A 24895-nucleotide genomic window follows, 5' to 3' on the forward strand; every position below is an offset into this window, starting at 1 on the left:
GATGTTCATATAAACAACTGTATCTATACAATTGAAATTTGAATTAGATGCATTATGATATAAAACTTTGACAGCTTTCAGAATGCATAAATAAGTCAACATTACTATTTGTAGATTATTCGAAAAATTGTATAAGAATGATGATTCAAAAATTTGTATTAATGTATAATGTTTAATGCTTATTTCAAATTGAATGATTTAATTTTTCTTAGGAGCATATCTTAACCACACTCCGTTGTCTCCGACTCTCTGAACATCAATAAGGTCGAACTCAAGAGGTGGTGAATCAGTATCTTCTGGATTCCTCCTGATGAAAGATACGTCTGTGCTCCTTCCATCTATTGTTGGTGCGACAACATAAGAAAGTTCATCAACTAATCCTACTCTCAACAGTGACCAGTTGACTATTCCTCCGCCTTGAACGGCGATTGATTTGAGATGGAATGTGTTCTTCAGTTTCGAGAGCATCAATTTCCAATCAATAGCGTGATCACCGCATATGATATATGAAATTCCTTTGCTGCGCAAGTAGTTTTTGTATTGTGCTGATGCTTGATTTGTTAAGACTTCGATAATATCGGAATCTTGACCAAAATAGTGAGCAACATTTTCTTTCCAGCCGAGCTTTCCTTTTGGATCAACAGCAATAGCAACCAAATCGAGGTTCCTTTTAGCAACAAAATCTCCTTCTTGGCATACCTTTTTCATGTTGCTCAAGTCAACCGTCTCATTGTGAGTGCAGATAGCATCAAATGTGGCTCTTCCGCATAACCATGCATCACGCTCATGAAAGCCTAATGTCCTGCCAAACTCTCCTCTTAAGTTAAGGAGGCTTTATGTGTTGAAGATATTACCTGTAATCTTTCCATCCATTGATGGAATAACATGTATAAACACGTACGGTCTATCAGAGGACATCGTGAAAAAATGAATTTTTTTTTAACGAAAAATAATTCTATTCAAAGTATACACTTTTGAATGCATTATCAATTTAAGTTTTTTAGATTATTGCTTCTGTATTCTTATATATTCATATTTTATTAAAGATATACCTCCGAGCATGGTGTGAATTCACACTTGTCAATTTTTATGCATACAATTTTTGAATGAGAAACGAACATTAATTATTTTGTGAATGGAATCAAATTTTGTGAAGAAAAATGGAAATCAAATATCGGTAATGAATTTAAATGATATTTCATTGCCTTAAGAATGATAAATACATGCACAATGAGTTTCTCTAAAAGGGATACATCAACTTCAAAGAAAAAAATATTAATAATTATCAAGAAGTAATTTATAATATCTTGTATATTTGTATGCATATATACATTTTGTATAACCTCCATAAGATCTGCTAATCACAATAACTCTGTTAACAGTGATTTTTTTTAACAATTATATGAGATTTATACAATACAGAACTTGAAGCATATATACGTATAATTCAGAAATAAACATGATAAAATAAGCTAGTATTATAGAATGAATGATGTTATTCCATCAAAAGAGAATATATTATAAGTTGATAATGGAAAATAGAAAAAACTATGTGAGTTATGAATTATAATGTGAAGCAATGATGTTTTCCAATTCATAATAATTGTTTTCGATTGAAATGTAAAGTGCTGTTTTATCATATATATCTTTGATATTAATATCTGCATTGTGTGAAATAAGATTTTTTGCTAGTTCTTTGAAATTGTGTTGTGCTGCGATATGGAGTGCTGTTCTCCCATGTTCATCTATGGCATTGATATTAGCACCATGTGAAACAAGAATGCTTACTTCTTCGATCTCATTTTGTTCAGATGCATAATGAAGTGCTGTTCTGCCTTCAATATCTATCGCATTGATATCTGCACCATGAATAATGAGTAATTCTAATACTTCTTTATACTTACATCTTGATTAATATTCCAGATTTTCATGTCTATTTATTAGTATATGATGGATTGTATTCAATCAACTTTTTTTACTATTGATCACCTCATTCATTTCAAATTTCATTTCATCTCATAATTCCGTGATGATTTTAGCCAAATTATGTAAAGATAGAATAAGTTTAATTAAAACAAGAACATACAAAAAATGATAATTTTAAAGGTATTCTTGAGGAATTTTTGGGAAAACAATTTTCTTCAAGGGGTCGTGGGCCATATCTTTGTTATCAAAAGCCCATTCGTCAATGTCAGGGTAGTCAGGGACAGCTTTTGTTGGATGGAGTGCGTTAATCTCTTTTTCTGTAAATTCAAACTTTTTACAGTTCACTAATCTAAACATTATGTACATATACCACTCTCCACGCATTTCTGGTACGATTTCATCAGGAAATATCCTCTTTTTAATGATTTTCTTGGCAAAAGCAATGAGATATGTCAAAGAATGAATTAATGGAAAAGAATATTCACTGAATTCAGAAATTAATGATCCCATATCTACTGTTTCTGTATCCATATCAAATATCCACTTCCTGACAACTAAAAAATCAGTAATTTTGAACATCATTTTCATTATTGAGTTGACAAAGTTTTCTCCGAAGCCATTTTCTATGAAACTCATCTTCCAGTCCTTTAACAGTGCTGTAACTTGCTTGGAATCATGGGTTATCGGTGGAACAGAGTCTAAAAAGAAAATTAGAAAATTGGAAAGCGCTGTTTGGGAAGCGGATTGGAGAACAGCAATAATTGTAGGGTATTTCTTGCTGAATTCGGATTCTAAATATCTCTTGATTGTGTAAATTGTAGTTAAAATGTAATAATTCAGTTCATCGTTTGTTTCTTTTGTGCAAACGATATTGCAAATAAGCATAATGATGGAATCTAAGTTATCATCTTTAATAGATATCCCTGTTTTGATGTAATAACAAATAACAACTGCAAGAAGCGGAAAACGCTTAATTCCTGTAAGATTTGGCTCTAATCCTATATCACCTTTCTCGGTGATGTACAATCTTTGCTTATTTAGCATCAAATGTATTGTTAAAGAAATTAATTTTGCAGTCCAATGAATATTGTTATTTTTGCTTTCTAAAGCGTATTGAACCTCTTCAAGTTGAGTAATTTCTTCAAGTACAAGATCTGACTTTGAAAAAGAGTCGAAAATCAAAGAAAATCCTGAAGAACTCCAAAGATCGTTTGCTGGATGAATTGTATCAGGCATTGGACGTAAAGATGATATTAATTCCGAATATAGTTCGATTGGCTTAATAAGAGACATCAGACTTGTGGAATTTGGATTTTGAGTTTCTTCTGTGAATATTCCTTTTTCAAATTTAATACAAATCGAAAATGTGCCAGCTTTAGATGTAATTTGCACTGATTGTGTGGGAGTTTTCCCTGCAATTATTGCTTCAATTGGAATTTCTAATTCTTGATTGCCAATTTGATATCGTAATCCATTCTTATTAAATGCATTTAGGGAAAGAGTCATTTTTCTCGATAGTTTTTCGTTCCATTCTACTTGAAAATGATCTGATGTATTTAATACTGGTTCATCAGCAATATAACATGGAAGTGAGCCATTATCTCCATTAAACATCCATGACACATATATATCGGATGGTAAAACACGTGGCAAAGTGATACAATCAATATGGCATATAATCAATTCGGGCATAAAAGTGACTAAATAAAAAAAATCAATTGAATTCTGAGGTTAATTTTTATTCTTTTTTTTTGAAATAGAAAGTAAACAGGAGATACAGCTTAGTTATTGCGCTTTCTTTTTGGGAGCTTCAAAGAAATTATCAAATATAGCATCAGTATCATCGCCTTGATCTTGCCATTTTGCTGTAGTTTCAATAACTTTTAGGAACTCTTGGCATGTTTTGTGAGAATAATATATGTCTAATGCTGAAAAAGGAAATGCAATTAAATTACCTTTTTCTTTTCCTTCTAGCATTTCATATATCTTTATTCTGCTATCTGTATCTGACCAAAGGGTACAAACAGCATATGCTTTCAAACCTTCGAATTCCGAAAAGTTACGGAACCCGTCTCCTTCACTATCCTTTTCAAAATGAGCATATGTAAATGGTTCTTCAATGTAAACAAGCCATGATTTATCAAAATATCCTGATTTGGCATTTAACCAAATTTCTTTCAAGCCATCTGATGGCTTATCAGCTGCGTTAATAATTTTTGTCTGAACTTCTTGCTGATTATCTGGTGGAGGAATTGTAATATCATTCTTTTTGGCAGCAGCAATAATATTGCCCATTTCTAAAATGATACAATTTGTTTACCATTCGACAAATATTATTCCACTAGATTTATTTTCATAGATTATTGTCTGTTTTCTGAAAAAAGTCGTTATTTCTTTGTTTATAAAATTTATTAAAAGTAAATCATTTGGTTAATTATGATTAACTAGGACTTTCAAAATAACAATTATTTATTATAAGCTTATGTCTTAAAAATGAACATTGCTAGCAATATATTTTCAACTTCACAAAATTTGGTGTTTGGCTTTTGATTTCTTTATGATCTATCTATTTAGGTTAAGTTAATATTATGTACCATTAGTATTTAATTAGATAGAATATTGAGGAATTTGAATATTTATAAAAATAAGAATTCAAACATTTTACTTCATTAGACATTCTGACAACATTGAAGATAGGTCATATTTAATGCAATTGTAGACATTTGAGGCATTTTATTATTTGTTCATATCGTTGATTAAAGAAAATGATAGTTTGATTGAGTAATTCGTTAATTGGATAATAGGCCATTTCAAATACATTATAGACAGAATAACAAATGGTCTTGCAAAAGTATCGAAATTTGAATTGCTAACGTATAACTAATTTTAACATAAAATCATTAGTAATCATTCGTTACGTATAAATCTTCAAAACCTCCTTGTCTTACAAAATTGCAAAGATTTTATCGACAAATATTGCGACCATAAGACAATATATAAAATGAATTAAAAATGCTATTGAGAATTAATCGGTAATTTTTGAATTGAATTCAATCTCGATTTTTTTGCATATAGATATAAATTAATTACTATGTAAATATTTAAAAAGGATAAAATTATCGTCATTCAATATCAAAAGTATTCAAATTTTTTATATATCATGTCTTTATCATCGATATATATGTAATTCTTCCCTTCCAAAATTTGATTTTTCACTTCACAAAAATGTTCCATTTCCGCATTATCAGCTGTAAGGATCTCCCAATTAAAGATGCAGACGGAAAAATCGATTCTTATGTAATTCTTGAAACAAAAGGTAAGGATAACAAACCTAGAAAAAGAGGAAAAACAAAAGTTGTTCCAAATAATTTAAATCCAGTTTATCCAGAAGAAATTTTTGATGTTCCAGCAGATGATTGCTATACAGTCAAGTTCACAGTTATGGACGAAGATGTATTTAAAGATGATACAGCCTGCTGGATTAAAATTAAAGTTTCATCTTTGATTTCAAGACTTGGTGATAAATTAACCAAAGAAATGCTTGTCAAGAATCCAGAAAACCACCCAGGTGTACACTCAATGATTACCTTCATTGTTACCCTTGATGGTGAACTTGCTTCTGATCACCCAGGTAAGGCATATCTTCCAAGAGCTAAACCAGCTCTTGAAATGCCACATACAAGACGCGCAGAAATTATTCTTATTGGGACTATGCCAGACCAGAATCTGTACGATTTCGATATATTAGTTGTTCAACCCTAAACAAAGCATTATTGGTGGTCAGAAATGGAGCACAAGCCTAATTTCATTCAAAGATTCGATGACAGATTTATTATCGATCAAGAAGGTGTTGGTCCACTGATTGTTTTCCCTGTCTACAGAACACTCAGAGAATTCAGCAAGACAAAGCTTCAAGTTAGAGTTAACGAGCTTATTCTATCACAAGAACTTATCTATCGTGGTGAATGGCTCATGGATAAAGTTTTATATCTTCCACAAAAGACAGTCAAGCAATTCACACCAGTTCACCGTAATAACTACAGAACAGAAAGCTGGATTCACCTTCTTCCACAAGATGTTCTTCCTCCTGGCCCATATTCTCCATTTTAAACCATTTTATTTGAGATAAAAAGTCTAAATTCAATTTTCTATAATTTTTGAATACTTATCGAAATTTTTGAATGAGCAATTTGGCATATTTATCAGAAATCAAAAACACGAACTTAGTTAGAGGAATACTTAATATTTATAAAAATTTATCAAAAAGTCTGACCAAATTGGGAGCAACTCTGAGCCATGATTTGAGCTAGACTGAAATTCCATTTATCCACACATAAAGTCAAGTAGCTTTTTCATCAATTGAAGCTTGTGACCCCACAATTAAAATGAGTTTGGATTTTTTATATGAATGTCTATGTATTTAAAGATATATAACGCTTTATATTATACAAGGAAGCCTTTTTTAAACATAATTTAAATATATTATAATACATTAAGGTATATCAAATTGCATTAATCAAAGTTCACATCCTTATTACTCACTTCACTCATTTCCAAAGAATCATAGTATACTAGTATATACAAAGAGTGAATGGAAAATGTAATTTGATAATATTCAAAAAAATATTCTGAAAAAAATTCTTTATTATAACAAACAACTTATAAATTACTATTAATTATTATTATTCACAGTCTGTAATATTGTATTAACTAGCTCCAAAAATCTGTGAGCGTAAATATCATCTTCTTTTCCTTCAGGACGTGGCCATTCTAGAAGAGTATTATAAAAGCTCTCGTATGCAATCTTTTCAACAGTTTCAGTTGAACCAATCTTTTGTTCAGCCACAATTTTCGTGTAAAGAATTGAAAGAGCAAAAAGAGCGAGAAAATGTCCTTCTGAAGGTTCACACATATCAATTGCTAAGTCAATGTATTCTTCTTTAACATATGAAATGACTTGTTCTAGTGACATTGCAGTCATAATTGTCCCCAAAAACTGAATTGCATACTTTCTATGAGAAAACTGACCATTCTGGGCAAGAAAATCTATAAGATCAAGTATTCTTGTTTCAACAAATAGAATATTGGCCTTTTGTGAGGTAATTTCTTCTTCATCAGGTTCAATAATTTCTCTCCAAAGCGTATCTAGATAGGGAATGTGGCCCAATAGGTCAACATTTGGATTAAGTAAAATATTAATATAGTCTGCATATGATAATTTTTCAAATACTTTTTTTCCCATTGCATAAATCACTAAATGAAGTTTTCTATTATTGACTGAAATAGTATTTTCATATAAATCGGTTCTAGTAAAATCTGTTTGAAGCAACTCTGAAAAAAATGTGAAAAAGTCAAAATCTTCTAAAAAGTCAACTTTTTTGTACTGAACAATAATTGATTCAAGTAATATGTAAATATGATCAATGTTAGAGTTGTTTTCGTTCTTTGAGAGTTCAATTAATTTGGAAAATATTGCTTTCATTATTTCTGGTGGAGTATTTGCTTTAGTAATAAGAGAATTCATCAATTTTCGAATGACAAAGTCATCACCATTAAAATAATAATCAAGACTTTCGATTAGAAGATTTGTTGGATCTTCTGAAAAAAAACTGTTTGAAATATTCTCATATTGAAGGAAAATACTTAAAAGTATCAAAGACTTATCGGGTAGGCCGGTATCCACGCCAAACTGAAATAATAACTTAATCAATATGAAAATTTCAGAATTGGAAAAGAATTTTTGCCCATATTCTTGTTCTGAAACGCAAACTATTAGTAATGCAATGGAATTTAGTAGATCTGAAGGAACATTCTGATTTTCGAAAATTGTGAAAATAAATCTAATAAAATCTTCTGAGAAGAATAAACAATTTGGCTCCATATCGACTTTTGAAGCACATTCATTCAGTGTAGCAAATGCTTCTTTTAATTCTGATGATTCTATTTCATTTTGGTGTTCCAATATATATTCTATCAATGGATTAGCTTCATAATGCTTTGCTTCATAAGTTTCCATACCTGTATTTGGATTTATTTTGTTTATATTTTGATTGTTGGTTAAAAATTGTGATACATTCTTCATTAATATTGTGATATAATAAGATTTCTTGCTGACAATTAGCTTTAAAATCAACAATAAAAACAATAAATGTTAGTCTTTTTGCATTTTTAAGCCAATTTAATAAAACTATAATTTGATATTTTGTTAGATGCATAAAATCCTGCAATATAGCAATAAAATGCTATATAGGAAGTTCAAAGGAGAAAGTTAAATCATATGGTAGAAAACTCGGAAAATGAGGCATTATTATGCCAATGACTGTAACTAAGCCTTTGGAATATAGCTCATACATATAAAAATATCTCATCAGATGTTTCAAATTTGGTATAAAAACTATTCGTTCAAAAATTAGAAAGAATAAACGGATAAAAATAGTTCAAAAACTTGGTAAAATCAAAGGCATAAGGTTAATAAGAATAGGTTGAATGGTTTTATTCATACTTTGACTTTGGAATGGAAGATGGCCAAGTAATTAATAATATAAAATTAACAAACAAATAAATCGCGCTAAGGAACAATCCCGTTGGACTTGAGTAAGCCAAAGAGATAATTGCGTGGTAAAACGTAAGGTAAGCTAAACTGAATTTGAAATTAAAAGCTCCTCTATAAGAAAAGACACTATTTTTCAAGGTCTTAAAAATTGATGTAATGCTTAATGGGAGAAGGAAGTAAAACGAAACTGTTGGTCCTAAAATTGAAGCGTTGAAACCAAAATCGAATATTGGACATGATCTGATTGTTAATACGAAGATAACGAATTCGGCACCCATGAAAAGATATATGAGAGTTGACCATAAAATGATCTCGATGGGATCTCTGCTTCCAAAGGAAACAAAATGAAACAATTTAACAACAACCAAGTGGCTAATGATTAAAACTATGTTGACCCACAGCCAAACGCTGCTGAAATCAATCATGGCTTCAATCATTCTCAGTTGAAACATCAGATGACACTTTTTTGCGCTTCATCCCTTGGCACTTTTACATCAACTTTTTTTATGTCATTTTGAGGATGAGAAGCATTTGACAAATTTGACTCGATTTTTTATTGCGTCATGCATATGTACCAAATATCTTTTTCCGAATACAATTTGACAAAATCTAATTCAATTGTGGGCACCAACTATTCTCCATCAAAAGATAAATTACCATCAGCTTTATCAAAACATGAGGAAGCAAACAAATAAAGAAATACGAGTCTTTAAAAATTTCTTAACTTTCATTATTAAGAGTATATAAGATTCATGACCGAATCACTTGCGAACGCTTGTAAATTTTATTGGGAAAAATGGAGCAATCAATTATCAAACAATATGGTATAGTTCTTTAAATAGACAAATACAAAATAAAATATTAGTTATCTGAGTCCTTAATTGGATCATCTGGCATATGGTGATAATGAAGATCTATTGGAGTAGCCTTAATTTCCGCAATCATTTGATCGAGAATAAAATTATCGCTTAAAGCATCCCATATGTTGTCATTTACAGGATATACAGGCAATGTTGGCATATTCCATTTGGCATCGTCTTCATTCTGCAAAGGTTTCCTGTGTTTTCGAACCCTTCGAAGTTTTTCTGGTGGTTTTTCATCATTCTGCAAGTAAATCGGAGGAACAAATAGTGGTTCTTCCTCGCTGGATTCGGCTTTCTTTGATTTTGGCTCTTCTTTCAAAATGAAATTTTGAAGTTCCACAGAAACCTTCCTTCTGCGTCGTTTTCTTTCTGGTTGCAAAGTTTGTGGTTCTTTATCTTCATTTTCTTCAATCTTCTTTGGAGATGGCGTCTTTTTCTGCTCAATTTTGTTATCTGAGCCATCAATTGTTTTCCCGACACTGCGTCTACGCCTTTGACGATCTGGTTGAAGAGTAGCTGGTGAGGTGTCTTCATCACCTGCTAATGTCTTTGCATGGTGATGATGCTTGTGGGAATTTGTAACCAAAGGCTTTTCCATCTCTCTGATAGGAGATATTTCTAAAATAGGTGGAGAGTTATTTAATTTAAGTAATGAAACAGCCTTGATTTCAGTTTTGGCAAAACGATTTTTGTCATCTGCAATTTCAAGATTATTTGTGGCTTCGATGCATAATGGAGATTTATGCTGATGCTTTGCAGATTGAGATCTCCTTCTCGAACTTCTTAAAGGCTCGATTTTTTGAGCAATTTCTGGAGATTTCATGATATTGTCCTCTTTCTTATGAGTTGTATGTGGTTGAGGTGTTGGATTACGACGGTTCCTATGGTGATGATGGTTGTTCTCTTCAATGTTTGGCTTTTGTTCATTATTTTTAGGAGATCTGTCTTTAATTTCGTTATTTTCTGGAATATCTTCTCCTTGTAATGTATTGGCATGTCTTCTATGCCTTCTCCTGGGTTCCTTCTGTATGATAACATTTGGTGAGTTCCTTTTTGGCGTTTCATTGTCAATTGTCATTGGAGTTCTATGTCTGTGTCTTCTTCCACCTTCAATTTCCTTTGGCTTCGATGTTCCACTCCATATAGGAGTTGTTATTGGTTCTCCAGCTCCCCTAACTAAAGGTGTGACATTCAAAGAATTATTTTGCAATAATTCGGCCGGAATTCCACGTTGTTTCACAATACTCGATAATTGTTCCTCAGTGATATATTCTGGGAACTCAAATTTGTAAGCGAACCATGGAATTTTGAATGGTTTATCAAAAACTGTTTCGTATTCCTTTGAAAATGCGTATCTCATAGCAAACTTATCAAGAAGCTGATTAACATCTCTGTATTCTGTTTCAACTCCCATGTACTTTGAGATATCATTCTGAGGGAAACAAATTACGGTGCTGATATTAGGATCATTAAGGAAGAAATTGAGAAAATCTAATAATTCTGCATAAGAAACTGGTGATGATTCATCAAAACTAATGAGGCATCTTTTTGTTGTCGATTTTGCGAATTCTTTAAGAGCATTGTAGAATGTGTTTTGAGCATAATGTTTTTCGATACTTATTTCACGGATATTCTGGCATTTCTTCAAAGAATTCAAAATTAATGACAAATTATCTCCAAGATGAGTGGCTTCTGTTCCATTCATGACAAGTCTCTTGATTGGAGATCCTTCGAGATAGTTTGCAAATAGCTTAACTTCTGCAGGTCTGTTTAATGTGAAACAATCATTAAAAATTAAGGTTTGGAGGAACTTTTGACGAGACAAAAATGAAATAAATGGACGAGAAATAGGATTTCCACTCCAGTCAAGAACTTGAAGTGATTTGAACTGTGAAAAAGAAAGAAAATCATCAATAGATTTCCATTCTCCAGTATTTGCATTAGTTTGAGCAAGAGAAAGTGATAAACCTCCATTGAAATTAGCAAAAAGTATCTCAAAGAATGCCTTCATATGGAATCCTGACCAACGAACTCCATTTGCGAAAATTGTATGGATTAATTTAGGCAGAACTAAATTTTCTCCAAATGTCTTTGTACATAAGTTATTAGAAACACTAAGAACACGAAGATTCTTGAAGTTATTTATATTTGATGACAAAATTTCGAAAATTGTTGATACTTCAAGGTTACAATTATCAAGGGAAAGCATAATTGTACGGGATGTCAATAAGTTTTGAAGTAAAATTCCGGAAGTTGACCTCATATTTATGAATTTTGGAGCAATTCTAATTTTAGGAACAACTGTATTGTAGAAAAAATAATAACTGTTAGGTGAAGCATTGTGAAATGACAATGAATAAATGTTTCTTGAGTTCAAAATCGAAATTAAAGTCAAAAACTGCTCTTGCGAAAGGTTTGAGTCAGTAAACGATAAGCATTGTAGTCGGGAATGCATGTTTGAAACGAGTGCCTCTGCAATTACTGAATACTGATTTGGTAATGGTCCAATAAAATGAATATGCTTTAATTGTGAATCGTACTTAATAAAATTAAGGAATTTCGGCATAAATTGTGATGATTCATTGAGTTCCACTTCAAGACTCGTTACTTCAGGTAATAACGGAATTAAATTAAAAATGTACTTTGAATTTTCGTTTGTAATTTTGATAGAATCTGGTGTGGTACGGAGGAAGTAATTCAATTCTTTTATTTTTTCTGGATTTAAAGCAACGATTCTTGCAAATGCGCTCCGTTGTGTTGGAATTGAATGAAATTCTTTATTAATCCCAGTAATTTCGGACTGGGTCATTAATTTTTCGAGTACTGATTTTATTTTATTTGGCAATTCAGAACCATTTTCTACATCAAAAGTCAAAATCGAATCTTTAAAAACGAGTTTATTTGTTGTTGAATTCATTTCATATTGGGAAATATCGAACCACTTATGTTGTTCGACAATTTTTGGTTGCTTTGCTTTAAATAATGAAATTCCCCAGTTTGAAAGCGCCATAACCCTACGTTTCTTTATAAGGCCTGGTAAAGTAATTGTTTCACAATGAATAGGCTGCTTTTTCTCCGAAAGAAGGTAATTATTAAAAGGTTTCATTGTGAAGAAAATTTATAAAAAAAAATAATGTCAACAGAAAGTTTAGATTATTGTTTTACTGGTCATTTAAATTAAAACCCTGACTTAACTATGCCACCACATTCATCTATTCAATTATCTCTAGGATTGGATGCATGATTGAATCAAATCATTTTTCAAGAGATTGAAACATATGGTTAGAGTATAGTTGAGGAAAGTGCTGAAATGCAAGGTAAATATAATAAAGGTAAGTATGAACAACCAGATATAAAAATTCATTCTCTGTAAATGAACTACAACTTTATTAAAGAGTGTTAATCTCTTTTATTTTTGTTGCAGATGCATATGTGATCTGGTCACATATATTACACACAGCATCAACATTGGATATGAAATAATCATATTTGAATTCGAATGCAGTCGGCATATATATATAAAGTTTACTCTGCTCTGTCTGAACATCAAACGTATTCTCCGGTTGCTTGATCTCAGTTCAAAATATTGGTGGAATTCTAATTGAATACACTTCATTTCTTTCAATTTTTTTAATTGATAAATATTATCCATCTAGAGTTTGTTATCATTTTAAATTTATTGTCCAATTTTTTGAATGGGGAAAATGTCTATTTCGAAAAAAATAATCGTCTTTCGGTCTATTTCGAAAATAATCGTCCCGATCACGACGATAGAGGGCGAAATTATTAAAGATTGTATTTTGAAGTGAATGAATATATGCATAGATCATAACTCGTCTAGGCCGAGGTAAATATATAGTAAAGAAAGTGTTCAAGTTCTTATATAAAATCATAATTTCATTATATATGATATGTATTGATGATTGTTTGGGAACTTACTAAACATATTCTATATATCATAATTTTATATTGAAAAATCCTATAAAATGACAATTTGTGAGTTTTCATTATATTAATCATGGTAAAGAAGTTTTTATGTGATTATGACCCTGTAATCTCTCTATTATTCTGATAAATAAGTATGCTGAAGTGAATATATGAAAAATAAAGCACAAAATAATAATAAAAATAAATTTTTAGTCATAATAAGTAAGAAAGTAAGCACTATATTTGTTTATCGTAGCAGTGATCTGGATCACTAGTATTAGAACGATTTTAACAAAAAAAGAATGTAAAATTTCTGAAAATCGAATTTTTTAAAGTAGTTGCCTGGCAAAATATATCTGTAGTGTAATGCGAGCATAAAGGAAGCTGATAATGAGAATATTTTAAAAAGATATTTTGAATCTGTAAAAAACTTTGAAATTCATTTATTGATTGTACATTTGAGTTATACGTTGTTTAGTTATTCGAAATTTATAAAAGATTTCATTTTCGTTAATTTATGAATCAAAATATTGTAATAATGGAGAATTTCGTTTGAATTTCGTATTGAATGTAGATTGCAATTGTAATGTTGATAAAATGATGTATAATTTGCTTAATTTGAGAGAGTTTGTAATAATAATCGAGAAATATGAATTTTGAATGATTAAATAGAGACGAGTTCATCAATATAATCTGTTTCGAATCAGTATTTGATGTTCCCGTTCTCAACTTTAGCTGTTAATGAATACGTTAGCAGCATTCAACCATATTCATTCACTATAAATGAAATGAACAAGTAGTAATTGATGATATATGAAAGAGTTACATTGATCATTCTTGCTAATTCCTCATTATTTTTAAAATATTGACATTATTTTATATTTTCACTTAAAAATAAGTAAATTCATTACAACTTAACGTAAAAATAACTATTGAAATAGTAAAAACGTGATTTAATGATGTGAAATTTCCAAATTTTTTTCAAAAAATAAAAAATAAATTCAAAAATTGTTAAAAAATCTATGAAAATCATAAATCTAAAATTATTTTGGAATTTTTGAGTAAGTAGATCAAGTTTAATATTTGTATATAATGTTATTTCTGCAAAAATTTATGATTTTTCTCAAAAATTTGTAATCAATTTTGATAGATATTACCTTTTAAGATAAACCAATTATATATCATAGCAAATGACTAATTTTAAAGATAAATTCTCATATATATCTCTTATAAAATCAACAGCTTTATTCAAATTTTAAATTCTTGACAATTTTAGATGAATGATTGGCCAAAATTGTTAATTTATAACGTAACGCAATCATTACTGGTGAAGTATTCTGTCTAATAATCGATTTATTGATATTTTTTTGAAATATGAGACAAAAAACTGTTTTTTCACAAATTGTGCATATACACACTCATAAACATTACTACTTAAACGATGTACCACAGCTATCTACCTAATATCTTAATCAATTTATGCAATTGCGATTTAACTCGATTTATATCGAATTTTAATCATTGAATAGATTTAGATTTCCTTAATACAATTCAGATCATCCATTATATTAATGATATGCTAAATATTTCATAATAATAAAAAAAATTAAGAGAATTATCACATTTTATTATTGTGAATCATCACCTTAAACTATGTATTTATTAAAGGCCTCGTTGCAAACACAAATAATAATTGATAATATTTTTTATATTAAATACAATATATTTGGGCTAAACAACAGCGTTATTGTTATATTCTCGTATATGTTAGCACAAATAATATATTGTTATCTTATAAACACAATATTTTTTTTAGAATTAAATAAGCATAATACTTTTTATGTATTAACACAATAGCACAGTTACAAAACGTTAGTCTTAGTATTAGGCTATCTGATTATATGTGAAAATAGTGAGAAATATCATAATTTGTCTTGCAATCTTCTAATTAATCTCATAAAAAAGCATAACATAGTATTTTTATTATATAAATAAATTGCAAATAGTATGCTTTAGTAGCGCCTAAAAAGCCAAGGATCTAAAATAACTCTATGGTGGAGAATTATGCATTTTAATGTCTATCGTCGTGATCGGAACGATTATTTTCGAAATAGACCGAAAGACGATTATTTTTTTCGAAATAGACATTCTCCCTTTTTGAATGTAAAATAATTTTTCATCGACATTTTTGACAAATGTTTGAGATTGGATACCCAGCTTATTCAGTTTCTCCAGGTTGCCTTCCGAAAACAGTGTACATTGCAGGTGGTGGAGGCAAATCTAAAGTTGGAATTGATAACTCTCTTAAAGTTGCCCAACTTGAGAAAAAAGGACTCCAATTAGTTCACAAATATGATTTTGATGACGTTGTTTCAATGGTTACATATGATACAAATGGCCAAAAGTTTATTGCTGCAGCAATTGGTCCTTGTATCAAATTGTTCGATAAGAAATTCCACGAACTTTCATCTTTCGATACAGAAACTACAGAACTTCTCTTCCGCAATATAGAATTTTCACCAGATAGCAAAAAACTTATTGCTATTGATGGAAGCAACGTTATTTATCTTTTATCTGTGCCAGGACTTCGTCTTCTTGGCAAAAGCGAGACATCATTATCAGATACAGGCAAAGTACTTGTTCAAAGAGGCCTTTTTTACAAGCATAAACCAGATTCTTACTGTATTCTTGTAGCAAACGCAAAAGGAATCAAAATGCTCGAGCCAAACGAGCATCTGGATGTTATAGCTTCTACTGATGATGATTTTGGCTGCGAGCCAAGAAACGTTTCTGTTTATAACGACCTCATTACTGTTTGTGGTAATAATGTTGCAGAAAGAAAATGCTTAATAGTACAAGCACAATACAAAGATGATAAATTACAGATAATCAAAAGAAAAGAACACATCAAAATTTTAATTACAGCGGCTCATTCAAATGAAAAAGAAATAGCTCTTGGAACATGCAATGGTGATGTTCATGTTCTAGAAAGGAACACCCTTAAGCAAATTTACTATAGAAAAGAAGTACATAAATCCCCAATTACTTCAATTACTCAAATCGAAGACGCTGTCATTACATCTTCAATTGATAGAAGATCAGCAGTTGTAAGAAGGCCAAAGGGATCATTATTACCGTTCGGAATCTTCTTAATGTTGTTGATGCTCCTTATTTCGTTCTACGTTTATTTAGTTGTCTACGAAGGAAGAAAACCAGAAAATGACTTACAGTTGGCCAAAGAATTCTTAGAAAATTATTACAATAAAACATCTACAGCGATTATGACCAAATTCGGAGAAATCAAGGAGAAAATCGAAGTTCTTAAGAAGAAATAAACTATACCTATTCAAATATTTGTAATTCTATCATTTTTTCCCCTCATTTTGAATTCAATAAAAAATTTTTTTAAGACATTACTCAACAATCAATCAGCTATGAGACTTTCATTGAACAATTTCACATCGTTTGAACATAAATTTTTTGTAAGGCTTGCTTATTGAAACAATATTTTAAAATTAAGGGTGCACCCGTATGTACGTTTATTTGAGAGGAGGAGGATTACCCTCTCAATTTTGAGGGATTCGTTAGTTTATTTTCTCGATGAATATGCAATAAAATTTGATTTTTACCTTATCAATATACTTCATATAATATACACATGTTCATGTAAAAACTTTTTTCCAAAATCCTCAAGAATTAAGGGATTTTTGAATTTTAAGAATTTTTTTCGAATTTTTTCGAAAAAAAAATATTTTCAGAACAGCCTTAACGGCTAAGATTTAGGAACAATGTTAAGTATCAAAAAGAAAGGAGGTCTGATATAGACAACAGATATCGTTGAAGGTTGAAAAAATCTCTAATATTTGAGCCAAAAATTTCAAATTTTAATTTTTTGAAAAAAGAGGCCACCCGTATGTACGTTTATTTGAGAGGAGGAGGATTATATTTTTGAAAGGGTGAAACATTATGAATATGTTAATTATATAATAATATGTATTATTATAAAAAAGAAAAAATAAAGCACGTGAAAATTTTTCTTTCTTGATTTTTTACAAAATCTACTTAGAATTATGCAAATATGACTAAATAATTATAAATTTCAAGTTAAATTTTAATTTTGATAAATAATTTAAATTTCAAAATATCAAGTTCAGTTCGACTATGTATGTAGTAATTCCTCAATAAAGTGCCAAAACCCTATTAAAATATATGAACGTTTTCAACATTTTAATGTTTTTATTTAAAAATTTGATGGAATATGAGCTTCAAACAATTATTATGTAAATAAAAATAATTAAATATATGTATTTATTCGTATTACAACCGTAGTAAGTCGATTCTTCCTTTCTTCTACTGAGTTTTGAATTTGATTTCGAATTGTAAAGAGATTCAAAGGGAAAATACTAGCGGATAAAAACTACCTCCATGAAAGGGTCATAATGGAGTCATGTTGTATTTTTTGATATTTTTTGCTTTTCGAGCCTAAATAGGTAGCCAAGATAATGCCTAAAAATAAGGTTCTAAATTCTGAAGTTTACATGATCCTCTCGTGTGCACCCTTAACTGGATTTTAGCACCTAAAGAAAGATTAAAATGATGTCTACCATATTGGTCATGTCATATGGCTTAGTTTTGCATTAAAAAATCAAAAATCAAAAAAATCTTTGAAAATCCTGATTGTTATTTCATAATGCCAATGTGAAAAATCCTATTTTTCTTATGAATATCTAAAATATTCGATAAAAAAGGAAATGTGCAAGACCTTGTGCTCGAACAAAATCTCGATTTTGCCTCTCAAAATTTTAGAGAAAAAATGGAAGAAGTAACAGAACTTCTTCGCATGTCATACTCAGCAACATCAACAGAAGAAGTTCAGCAAGTAACTCAAGCACTTCTTGAACTCCATCAGAATCCAGACGCGATTGCAATCTTTTTACAAATATTTTCTTCACCAAATAACAGAACTATTAAGCAATCTGCAGTCATTAACCTTGGCAAGACTCTAAAGAACACATGGAAGTCTGTTTTCTGTGGAAATGAAAACGGAGAAAATCTAAAAAAGTCAATCATCGAGATTTTTACAAACGAAACAGACAATGTCATCACATTTACTCTAGTTCATGCTATTGATACTATTTTAAAGACAGATGCTGCAACTTGGACAGAATATTTTAATCTCATCTTTCAATTAGCACAAGGAGACACAACACATTTAGCATTGTCTCTCTACCTTGCCCAATATTACATACCCAAATTAAACCCAGAACAATTTGATGTTGATGCATTTTCTCAATTAGCAGCTACAGCATTACAATCAACTGATCACGATATCATTGTTCACGCCTGTGGTCTTGCTTCTGTCATTATCTACTACACAAATCTCACAGAAAGTAAAAGTGTTCAATTATTATTTGATTTGATGATGAACGCATTCCAAACATCACTTTCCGATGCCAGCCTAGCAGCAAGAATATCAGCACGTCTTGCTTTCTGCTTTAAGACAGAAGATTTCCATATTCCTGCACCAGAATTATTAGATTCTCTTCTAAACTTATTTAATACAAAAGGATTAGATCCAAAACTATATGGACCGATCTATACATTGATTGAAGAACTTATTGCACGTTTCGGTAAGTCATTACGCGAAAAAGTTCCACAAATTTTACAACATACAATATTAACAGCATCACAACTGTTTTTAGAAGACAAATTGTATGAATACCAAGAGGACATGATCTTCATTCTTGGCACAATTGAAACAGCTAGTACAACCATCAGAAGCCGTAGTTTCTTCAACGAATTATTACAAGCAATTCAAGTTCACGATGACGACGAAAATCCATCACTTTTTGCAGCTAAAATTATTTCATTATATAACTGCATCGAACATTCTAGTGAATCAGTTATGAAGCACATTGATGACATCTGCGAATATCTTGTCCAACGTCTTAACTACGACAATCTTTGTGTCCAAGAGGTATCAGTCATGTCTATTGAAGAAATTGGCAAATTGTTACAAGAAGGACAAGATTCTATCGGAAACAACATTTTAAGACCATTAATCAGCATGATCTGCCAAGATGAAATCGATATCACTAATCCAGATGTTGTCTCTATCTTAGAACATTCATTCGATGCAATTGCAAAAATATTATCAACAATCAACATCGAATCTATTGATGATGCAACAATTTTGTTACAACGTATTAAATTATTCATTGATAATGATGTTTGTCCTTCTAAATGCATCAATGTTCTTTCTAATTTGGTCTTTTCTCTTGGAATCCAAGTCACTAGATTCTCGGAAGACTTATTCAGTTTAATTAGTGATTGGGTTAATTTGGCCGAAAACGATGACACAACATTGAAACAAAATGTCATTGAAGCACTTGGTAACATGTTAAGATTCTGTGAAAATACTCCAGAAGAACAACTTCGTATTTCTTTAGAGTATATCATTGGATCATATGAAACCGATGATTTGGAAATTCGATCCGCAATCATTGTTGCAATCGAAAACATGATTTTGATCAAGAGTCCAATTCTTATGTATTACAAAGACCAAATCATTTCTATTGTCGAACACGCTATGAATTTGTATATCACAACCGCTCCAGAAGATGAAAACGACTCAGACGAAAATGCAGATGATATTGATGACGAAGAAGAAGATTTCGAAGAATCGAGAGAACAGTTACAAATCAGATATATCCATGATGCAGTTTTAATGGTTAGAATGATCTATAAATACTATCCAGAACTTTCACCCGAAAACGATGAAGAATGGATGAATATGATCTTGAACATGATGGGCTCCGGATCCGAGGACATCCAAGTTGCAGCATCACAAGCTGCTTCATATTTATCGATCAGAAAGGCATCACAAGGAATCGAACTAAATTCATTCTATGAAGCAGCAATTAAAAACTTGGAAGAATCCAATTTCGTTCAAGCATCATCATTCAAATACTTTGCATGTTTATTTGAAAACAACGTCATTCCAGACGAATCAGTTATTTCAGAAGTTTTGAAACAAGCTACAATCACACTCAAGAAAGACTTCGATGACGATGATGGTACATTCCTTGATAACTCAGCACGATTATATCGATTCCTTGCTAGTGTTGCAACAATGTTCCCACAGATGTTCCCTCTCAATGAGTTTCTTGATCACGGAAACAAACTTATGAAAGAAGACTCTAATTTCGAGAAATCACAGTATCTTGGTGTTCTGCGACAGTTGTACAATTCTACAGAATTACCCGATATTCCAAAGAAATTTGTTGTTAAACAATTCATGAATATCGATATTTGTGATTTTTCAGTTATTCCAGAGCCAATTCTCGGTATAATGTCCATCACCGAGAAAGAACCACAGATTGTTTACAAACACTTAGAAGGAATAATCGAACGACTTCTTGATATCCTTCAATCAGATGAAACTAGTGAAATGCACTATTTCAGTACTATTTCAGATTGTATTTCTCTTTTGTGCACATTCATGAAGAAGTTCCCAGATGATATTCCATGGGAAGAATGCATTTCATGCATCACCGCACATTTACCAGTTCGAGGTGATGATATTGAAGCAGAGAACATTTATTCTACATTAGTTTCATTAGTTAATGAAAGATCAGAATTCGAATCATTTAAACAAATTTTTTATGATGGATTCAAATCAGCACTCGAAAATCAAGAACTTATTCAACAATACAAGTTATCAGAATCAACACTTCAATCAATTACTAACTATGTTTCAAAGGGCCCTTATGAATGAAATATTATATTTTTAGATTTTTTTTTCTTAGAGATATAAAGATTAATATAAACTTTTTACCTAAACCTATTTACCTAGGTAAATTCTCCCTATCGTTTTCCTGCCTCAATATTGAGTGAATCCCTATCAAAAATTTGAACAAGAAACCCCACGAAAGAAAAAGAGTTTATTTCTTGATATTGAAATGTAGTCTGAAAGTAATATTGAAATTTATTCAAACTGCGAGACAATAAGTGCAAGTTCACTTTTAAATTGCGAGATATTATACAAATTATTCTGTAAACTGTTCAAGATTGATTACTTATCCTTTTGTCTCGTAGTTATTACTATAAAAACTATTTACAGGATTTATTATATTTTTATTGGCAACCCTATGAAATCAAAAACAATTAAATTAAAAAAGTGATCACCATCTGCACTCTCTCCGGTTTGAGTTATTTTGAAAGATACAAAATATTCGTTTGTTTGAAGCGGAAATTCTTTGATTTCAGACCTCTTAAATTCATAATATTTATCGTTATCTAAAACAACTGTTGTTCCATCTTCTTTGATTCCTTCTAACTTCCATCTCCTCAAAAGATCAGGATCATCTGCGCATGTTGATTGTAAAATATATGATGTTGGGCATAATTTATATCCTTTTAGATCAGCTTTTATCCATGAATTAGAATCATTTTGAGTATAGAAATCACAATCATTTCTATAAGAATTTATATCTGATAAACTTCCACTAAATACAGATGAAGCTGTAAATTCCATTTTAATTTCTTCAGAAGCTTTTACAATTTCATAAACATATATAGAATTATTTGAGATTGTAAATTGATTTTTAATTAAAGGCTTTTCGAATGATGAAATAGGGTCTTTCGAGATTTCAATATTTGCTCCAAGATTTGAATGATATTTCTTTAATGTTTCGTTATATATAGAAAGAAGAACTGTTTCGAATGAATGTTCAATACAAAATGTATAAATTCTGTCATATATTTCACATGAACAAAATGATAAGTTGATATATCGAAATAAATCGAATAATGTATTGTTATTCTTGCAGATTTCTAAAAGTAATAAAGATAATTGATCTTCGTTTTCAACTTTTAATGTTTTCGATTGCAATATTTTCTCACAGAATTCATAGCCGTATTTTGAAAAATGTTCAATGATATCATTCTCATCGAAACAGTATAAATGTGATGAAATGAATTCAATACATTCGTTTTCACTTCTAATGTCTTTTTCGAAAACTGAAACTTCATACTTTTCAAAAACGTTTTCGTTAGTAATAGATTTGTCGTGTTTAACATGCTCAATATACAATTGTATGAATAGTTGATTACCAAAATGTTTACCGATTTCAAAGATGTCATGATAATGTGGTTCATCTTCTTCAAACTCAAGTTTTCCTGTATCAAGAAAGTTTATAACTATATCAATAGAATCTTCGCATTTAAGATCTAGATTTGCTTCAATTGATCTTATTGTTTTATTGATAATGTACTTTTCTTTGATTAAATCTGAAAAACAAACTGCTGATGACTTTTTTGTTTTGATTGTTCGACCATTAATGTTAATATTTAATGGTCCATATTCTGTAAGAAAACTAACACGTGTTAATTCATTACACAACTTGTGAAATTTTACCATAGAAAAATGAATTGTTGGATTTTTTTTTTCATAGATTGTATAACTGAAAAAAAAAAATACAGCATTTTTAGACAAGAGAAAACCCCCTATAATTTCGATGTGAACGCTTAATTCTACTATTTAGACCGGAAAATAACGTAGCATCGAACTTAGGCGCCTGTTTTTGGAAAAATTTTCAAGGATTTCAAAACTCTTTAAATTTAAATAGTTGTAAACTTTTTTAAGTCTCCCGTAAGAGACCTAAAATTAGTTCAATTAAAGTATCACTATTTACAGAAAGACATCCTTGAGTATTTCTTTTTGAACAGCATCAATTCAGAGTTATTTATATCATATATTCAAGGATTTTTATTGACGTCTGAAAAAGTGACAAAAATTCATTTTCATTTTAAAATATAAAAATATAACAATTTCTTTTATTAATCCTGTTCTTGTTCTCTTAGAGCACCAAAGAACTCAACTTTCTGCAAGATGAGTGTATCATAACCTCTAGAATTTGTTCCTGTGTGATCAATCTTGAAACTCTTGTAGAAATCTGATTTTGGAATTGGTCTTGTTATGATTGAACTTGGTTTAGACAAAGCAGTAGAATTAGAAACAGAATCCAGGACAACCCAGTTAATTCCATCTTTTGTGCCACTCAAATCCCAGCTCTTGATGAATGGAGAGGACATATCCGCTCTCTGTATAGAGTAGTGACTTAACTGAAGTTCTTCATGAGCAAAAGTGAACTTCACCCATTGTTGAGGGACGGTTTTTGAGGAAAAGTAGTTTCCTGACTTCGGATCGATGATACAGTAGACATCACCTGTATTATTGGTTGGTTCTGTCTTGATGGTGGAAGAAGCTTCAGCTTGGACGGCGTTTTTGAAGTTATTTGCTCCATCTCGTTCGAAAATGAAGGAAAATACGCCGTTGAGAGGTCTTTCTGGATCGTATTGGACAGTTAAGAATTGCTGGATATCGACTTTCTTGTTTGTAAGCGAAACAATCTGATCATGAAAATCATTTATCGAAACTCTCTTGTCCATGACGATTTTAGAGACTTCTGAGACCTTCAATGAGTCGAAATCAATCTTCTTAAGAAGAGGAGTAGGGTTGTCGTTCTCTCTCGTGTTCTGCATGTACAATTTAAAGATATGTTTTTCTGTGAGGCCAGGAGCAGGTAATTTCTCAATCAGTTCTGTAAGATAGGCTGCAGGAATGTTTCTGATCCTGCCGTTATGTGTCAATCTCGCATATTCTGAACCAATAAAATTAATAATTTCTCCAAGTTCTTTTTTAGACTGGCAAATGTTAAGGAAGTAGATTATGTTGTCGAAATTGATGAACGGAGTGAGGCGAAGTTCTGACAATTGGTTAATTTTGAAATAATTTCCAATACTTTTTAGGAAAGGTATTTGGTTTGGCGAGACAATGATCTCGTTTCCATCTATGTATTTCAAAAACATATCGTGATCGCCTGGAAAATCATTAATTGAGGAAGATTCAAGAACATTTTTGGCGATTGAAGAGAATCTTTTGAGATTAGCATGTAATTCGAAACGGTCAAACTTAAATGTGACCTTTGGATCGTCTTTTGTAACTTCAATATCAGTAGTTAACGAGTTTAATTTCAAAACTTGATTTTCATTAGGGAAAAAGTATAGATTCCAGTTATGGAAATGGTTCGCATAGATCATACATGCATCTCTGTCACGTGCCTTCTTGAAATAAAGCATCGCATACGAATGAAATTGTTTTTCAAAAGGATAAATTTTGATTGTAGTTACTCTAAACTTTCTGTACATGTTTCTTATGTCATCTTCTGTCGTTTTTGAATCGATTCCATATAAAAATGCTTGATGGTTGATGCGTTCTTCTAAATCATGATATGTTCGTAGCTTTTTTTCTTTGTAAATGAGTTTAGTATCGTCTGGAAAGAGATTTACATTCACATTATCTTGGAATAAAACAACGGCAGCGTGAAGAAAGATTTTTTGACCCATAAAACTTTCATAAATATATTCTAATTGCTCAACTTTTTGCATATTGTTAATGAATGCAAGAAGCCCTTCTTGTTTAACACTATTGGGAATGTCCTCGATTAAAAGATGCCTGCGAGTCCAAATTTTGAACATTCTGTCACTTTTATATTCTATCGTCAATTTTTATTTTTATTTTTTTCTGTGAGTGCTTGATAACATTAATCATTATCTTGAGATG

General features: G+C 30.7%; 11 protein-coding genes across 11 annotated transcripts, besides 1 other annotated feature; 4 read left to right on the top strand and 7 right to left on the bottom strand.

Moving 5' to 3' along the window:
• Nucleotides 1–198: 198 nt before the first annotated feature.
• On the bottom strand, nt 199–708 carry TVAGG3_0971490 (cupin domain-containing protein family; the record flags this gene model as incomplete). Its single annotated transcript, XM_001313906.1, has 1 exon — nt 199–708. The coding sequence occupies one exon, from the start codon at nt 706–708 to the stop codon at nt 199–201; it is 510 nt and encodes a 169-aa protein (XP_001313909.1).
• A 1392-nt stretch (nt 709–2100) lies between these two features.
• On the bottom strand, nt 2101–3540 carry TVAGG3_0971500 (uncharacterized protein; the record flags this gene model as incomplete). Its single annotated transcript, XM_001313907.1, has 1 exon — nt 2101–3540. The coding sequence occupies one exon, from the start codon at nt 3538–3540 to the stop codon at nt 2101–2103; it is 1440 nt and encodes a 479-aa protein (XP_001313910.1).
• A 171-nt stretch (nt 3541–3711) lies between these two features.
• Nucleotides 3712–4221, bottom strand: TVAGG3_0971510 (uncharacterized protein; the record flags this gene model as incomplete). Its single annotated transcript, XM_001313908.1, has 1 exon — nt 3712–4221. The coding sequence occupies one exon, from the start codon at nt 4219–4221 to the stop codon at nt 3712–3714; it is 510 nt and encodes a 169-aa protein (XP_001313911.1).
• A 930-nt stretch (nt 4222–5151) lies between these two features.
• TVAGG3_0971520 (C2 domain-containing protein family) lies at nt 5152–5688 on the top strand (the record flags this gene model as incomplete). The annotated part of the gene is made up of 1 exon (XM_001313909.1): nt 5152–5688. One exon carries the CDS (start codon nt 5152–5154, stop codon nt 5686–5688), a length of 537 nt encoding a protein of 178 aa, XP_001313912.1.
• Nucleotides 5689–5712: 24 nt separating this feature from the next.
• On the top strand, nt 5713–6036 carry TVAGG3_0971530 (uncharacterized protein; the record flags this gene model as incomplete). Its single annotated transcript, XM_001313910.1, has 1 exon — nt 5713–6036. The coding sequence occupies one exon, from the start codon at nt 5713–5715 to the stop codon at nt 6034–6036; it is 324 nt and encodes a 107-aa protein (XP_001313913.1).
• A 530-nt stretch (nt 6037–6566) lies between these two features.
• TVAGG3_0971540 (armadillo (ARM) repeat-containing protein family) lies at nt 6567–8970 on the bottom strand (the record flags this gene model as incomplete). Its single annotated transcript, XM_001313911.1, has 1 exon — nt 6599–8008. The coding sequence occupies one exon, from the start codon at nt 8006–8008 to the stop codon at nt 6599–6601; it is 1410 nt and encodes a 469-aa protein (XP_001313914.1).
• Nucleotides 8971–9303: 333 nt separating this feature from the next.
• On the bottom strand, nt 9304–12448 carry TVAGG3_0971550 (the record flags this gene model as incomplete). Its single annotated transcript, XM_001313912.1, has 1 exon — nt 9341–12448. One exon carries the CDS (start codon nt 12446–12448, stop codon nt 9341–9343), a length of 3108 nt encoding a protein of 1035 aa, XP_001313915.1.
• A 2984-nt stretch (nt 12449–15432) lies between these two features.
• Nucleotides 15433–16729, top strand: TVAGG3_0971560 (prolactin regulatory element binding protein family; the record flags this gene model as incomplete). The annotated part of the gene is made up of 1 exon (XM_001313913.2): nt 15465–16604. One exon carries the CDS (start codon nt 15465–15467, stop codon nt 16602–16604), a length of 1140 nt encoding a protein of 379 aa, XP_001313916.1.
• Nucleotides 16730–16788: 59 nt separating this feature from the next.
• Nucleotides 16789–17828: a mobile genetic element.
• Nucleotides 17829–18082: 254 nt separating this feature from the next.
• On the top strand, nt 18083–21046 carry TVAGG3_0971580 (importin beta family; the record flags this gene model as incomplete). The annotated part of the gene is made up of 1 exon (XM_001313914.1): nt 18083–21046. The coding sequence occupies one exon, from the start codon at nt 18083–18085 to the stop codon at nt 21044–21046; it is 2964 nt and encodes a 987-aa protein (XP_001313917.1).
• Nucleotides 21047–21397: 351 nt separating this feature from the next.
• Nucleotides 21398–22690, bottom strand: TVAGG3_0971590 (spectrin binding; the record flags this gene model as incomplete). Its single annotated transcript, XM_001313915.1, has 1 exon — nt 21398–22690. The coding sequence occupies one exon, from the start codon at nt 22688–22690 to the stop codon at nt 21398–21400; it is 1293 nt and encodes a 430-aa protein (XP_001313918.1).
• A 415-nt stretch (nt 22691–23105) lies between these two features.
• Nucleotides 23106–24813, bottom strand: TVAGG3_0971600 (protein ubiquitination; the record flags this gene model as incomplete). Its single annotated transcript, XM_001313916.2, has 1 exon — nt 23110–24810. The coding sequence occupies one exon, from the start codon at nt 24808–24810 to the stop codon at nt 23110–23112; it is 1701 nt and encodes a 566-aa protein (XP_001313919.1).
• Nucleotides 24814–24895: the final 82 nt, after the last annotated feature.

This window comes from Trichomonas vaginalis, chromosome I (assembly GCF_026262505.1).
Source record: "Trichomonas vaginalis G3 chromosome I, whole genome shotgun sequence".
NCBI lineage: Eukaryota > Parabasalia > Trichomonadida > Trichomonadidae > Trichomonas > Trichomonas vaginalis.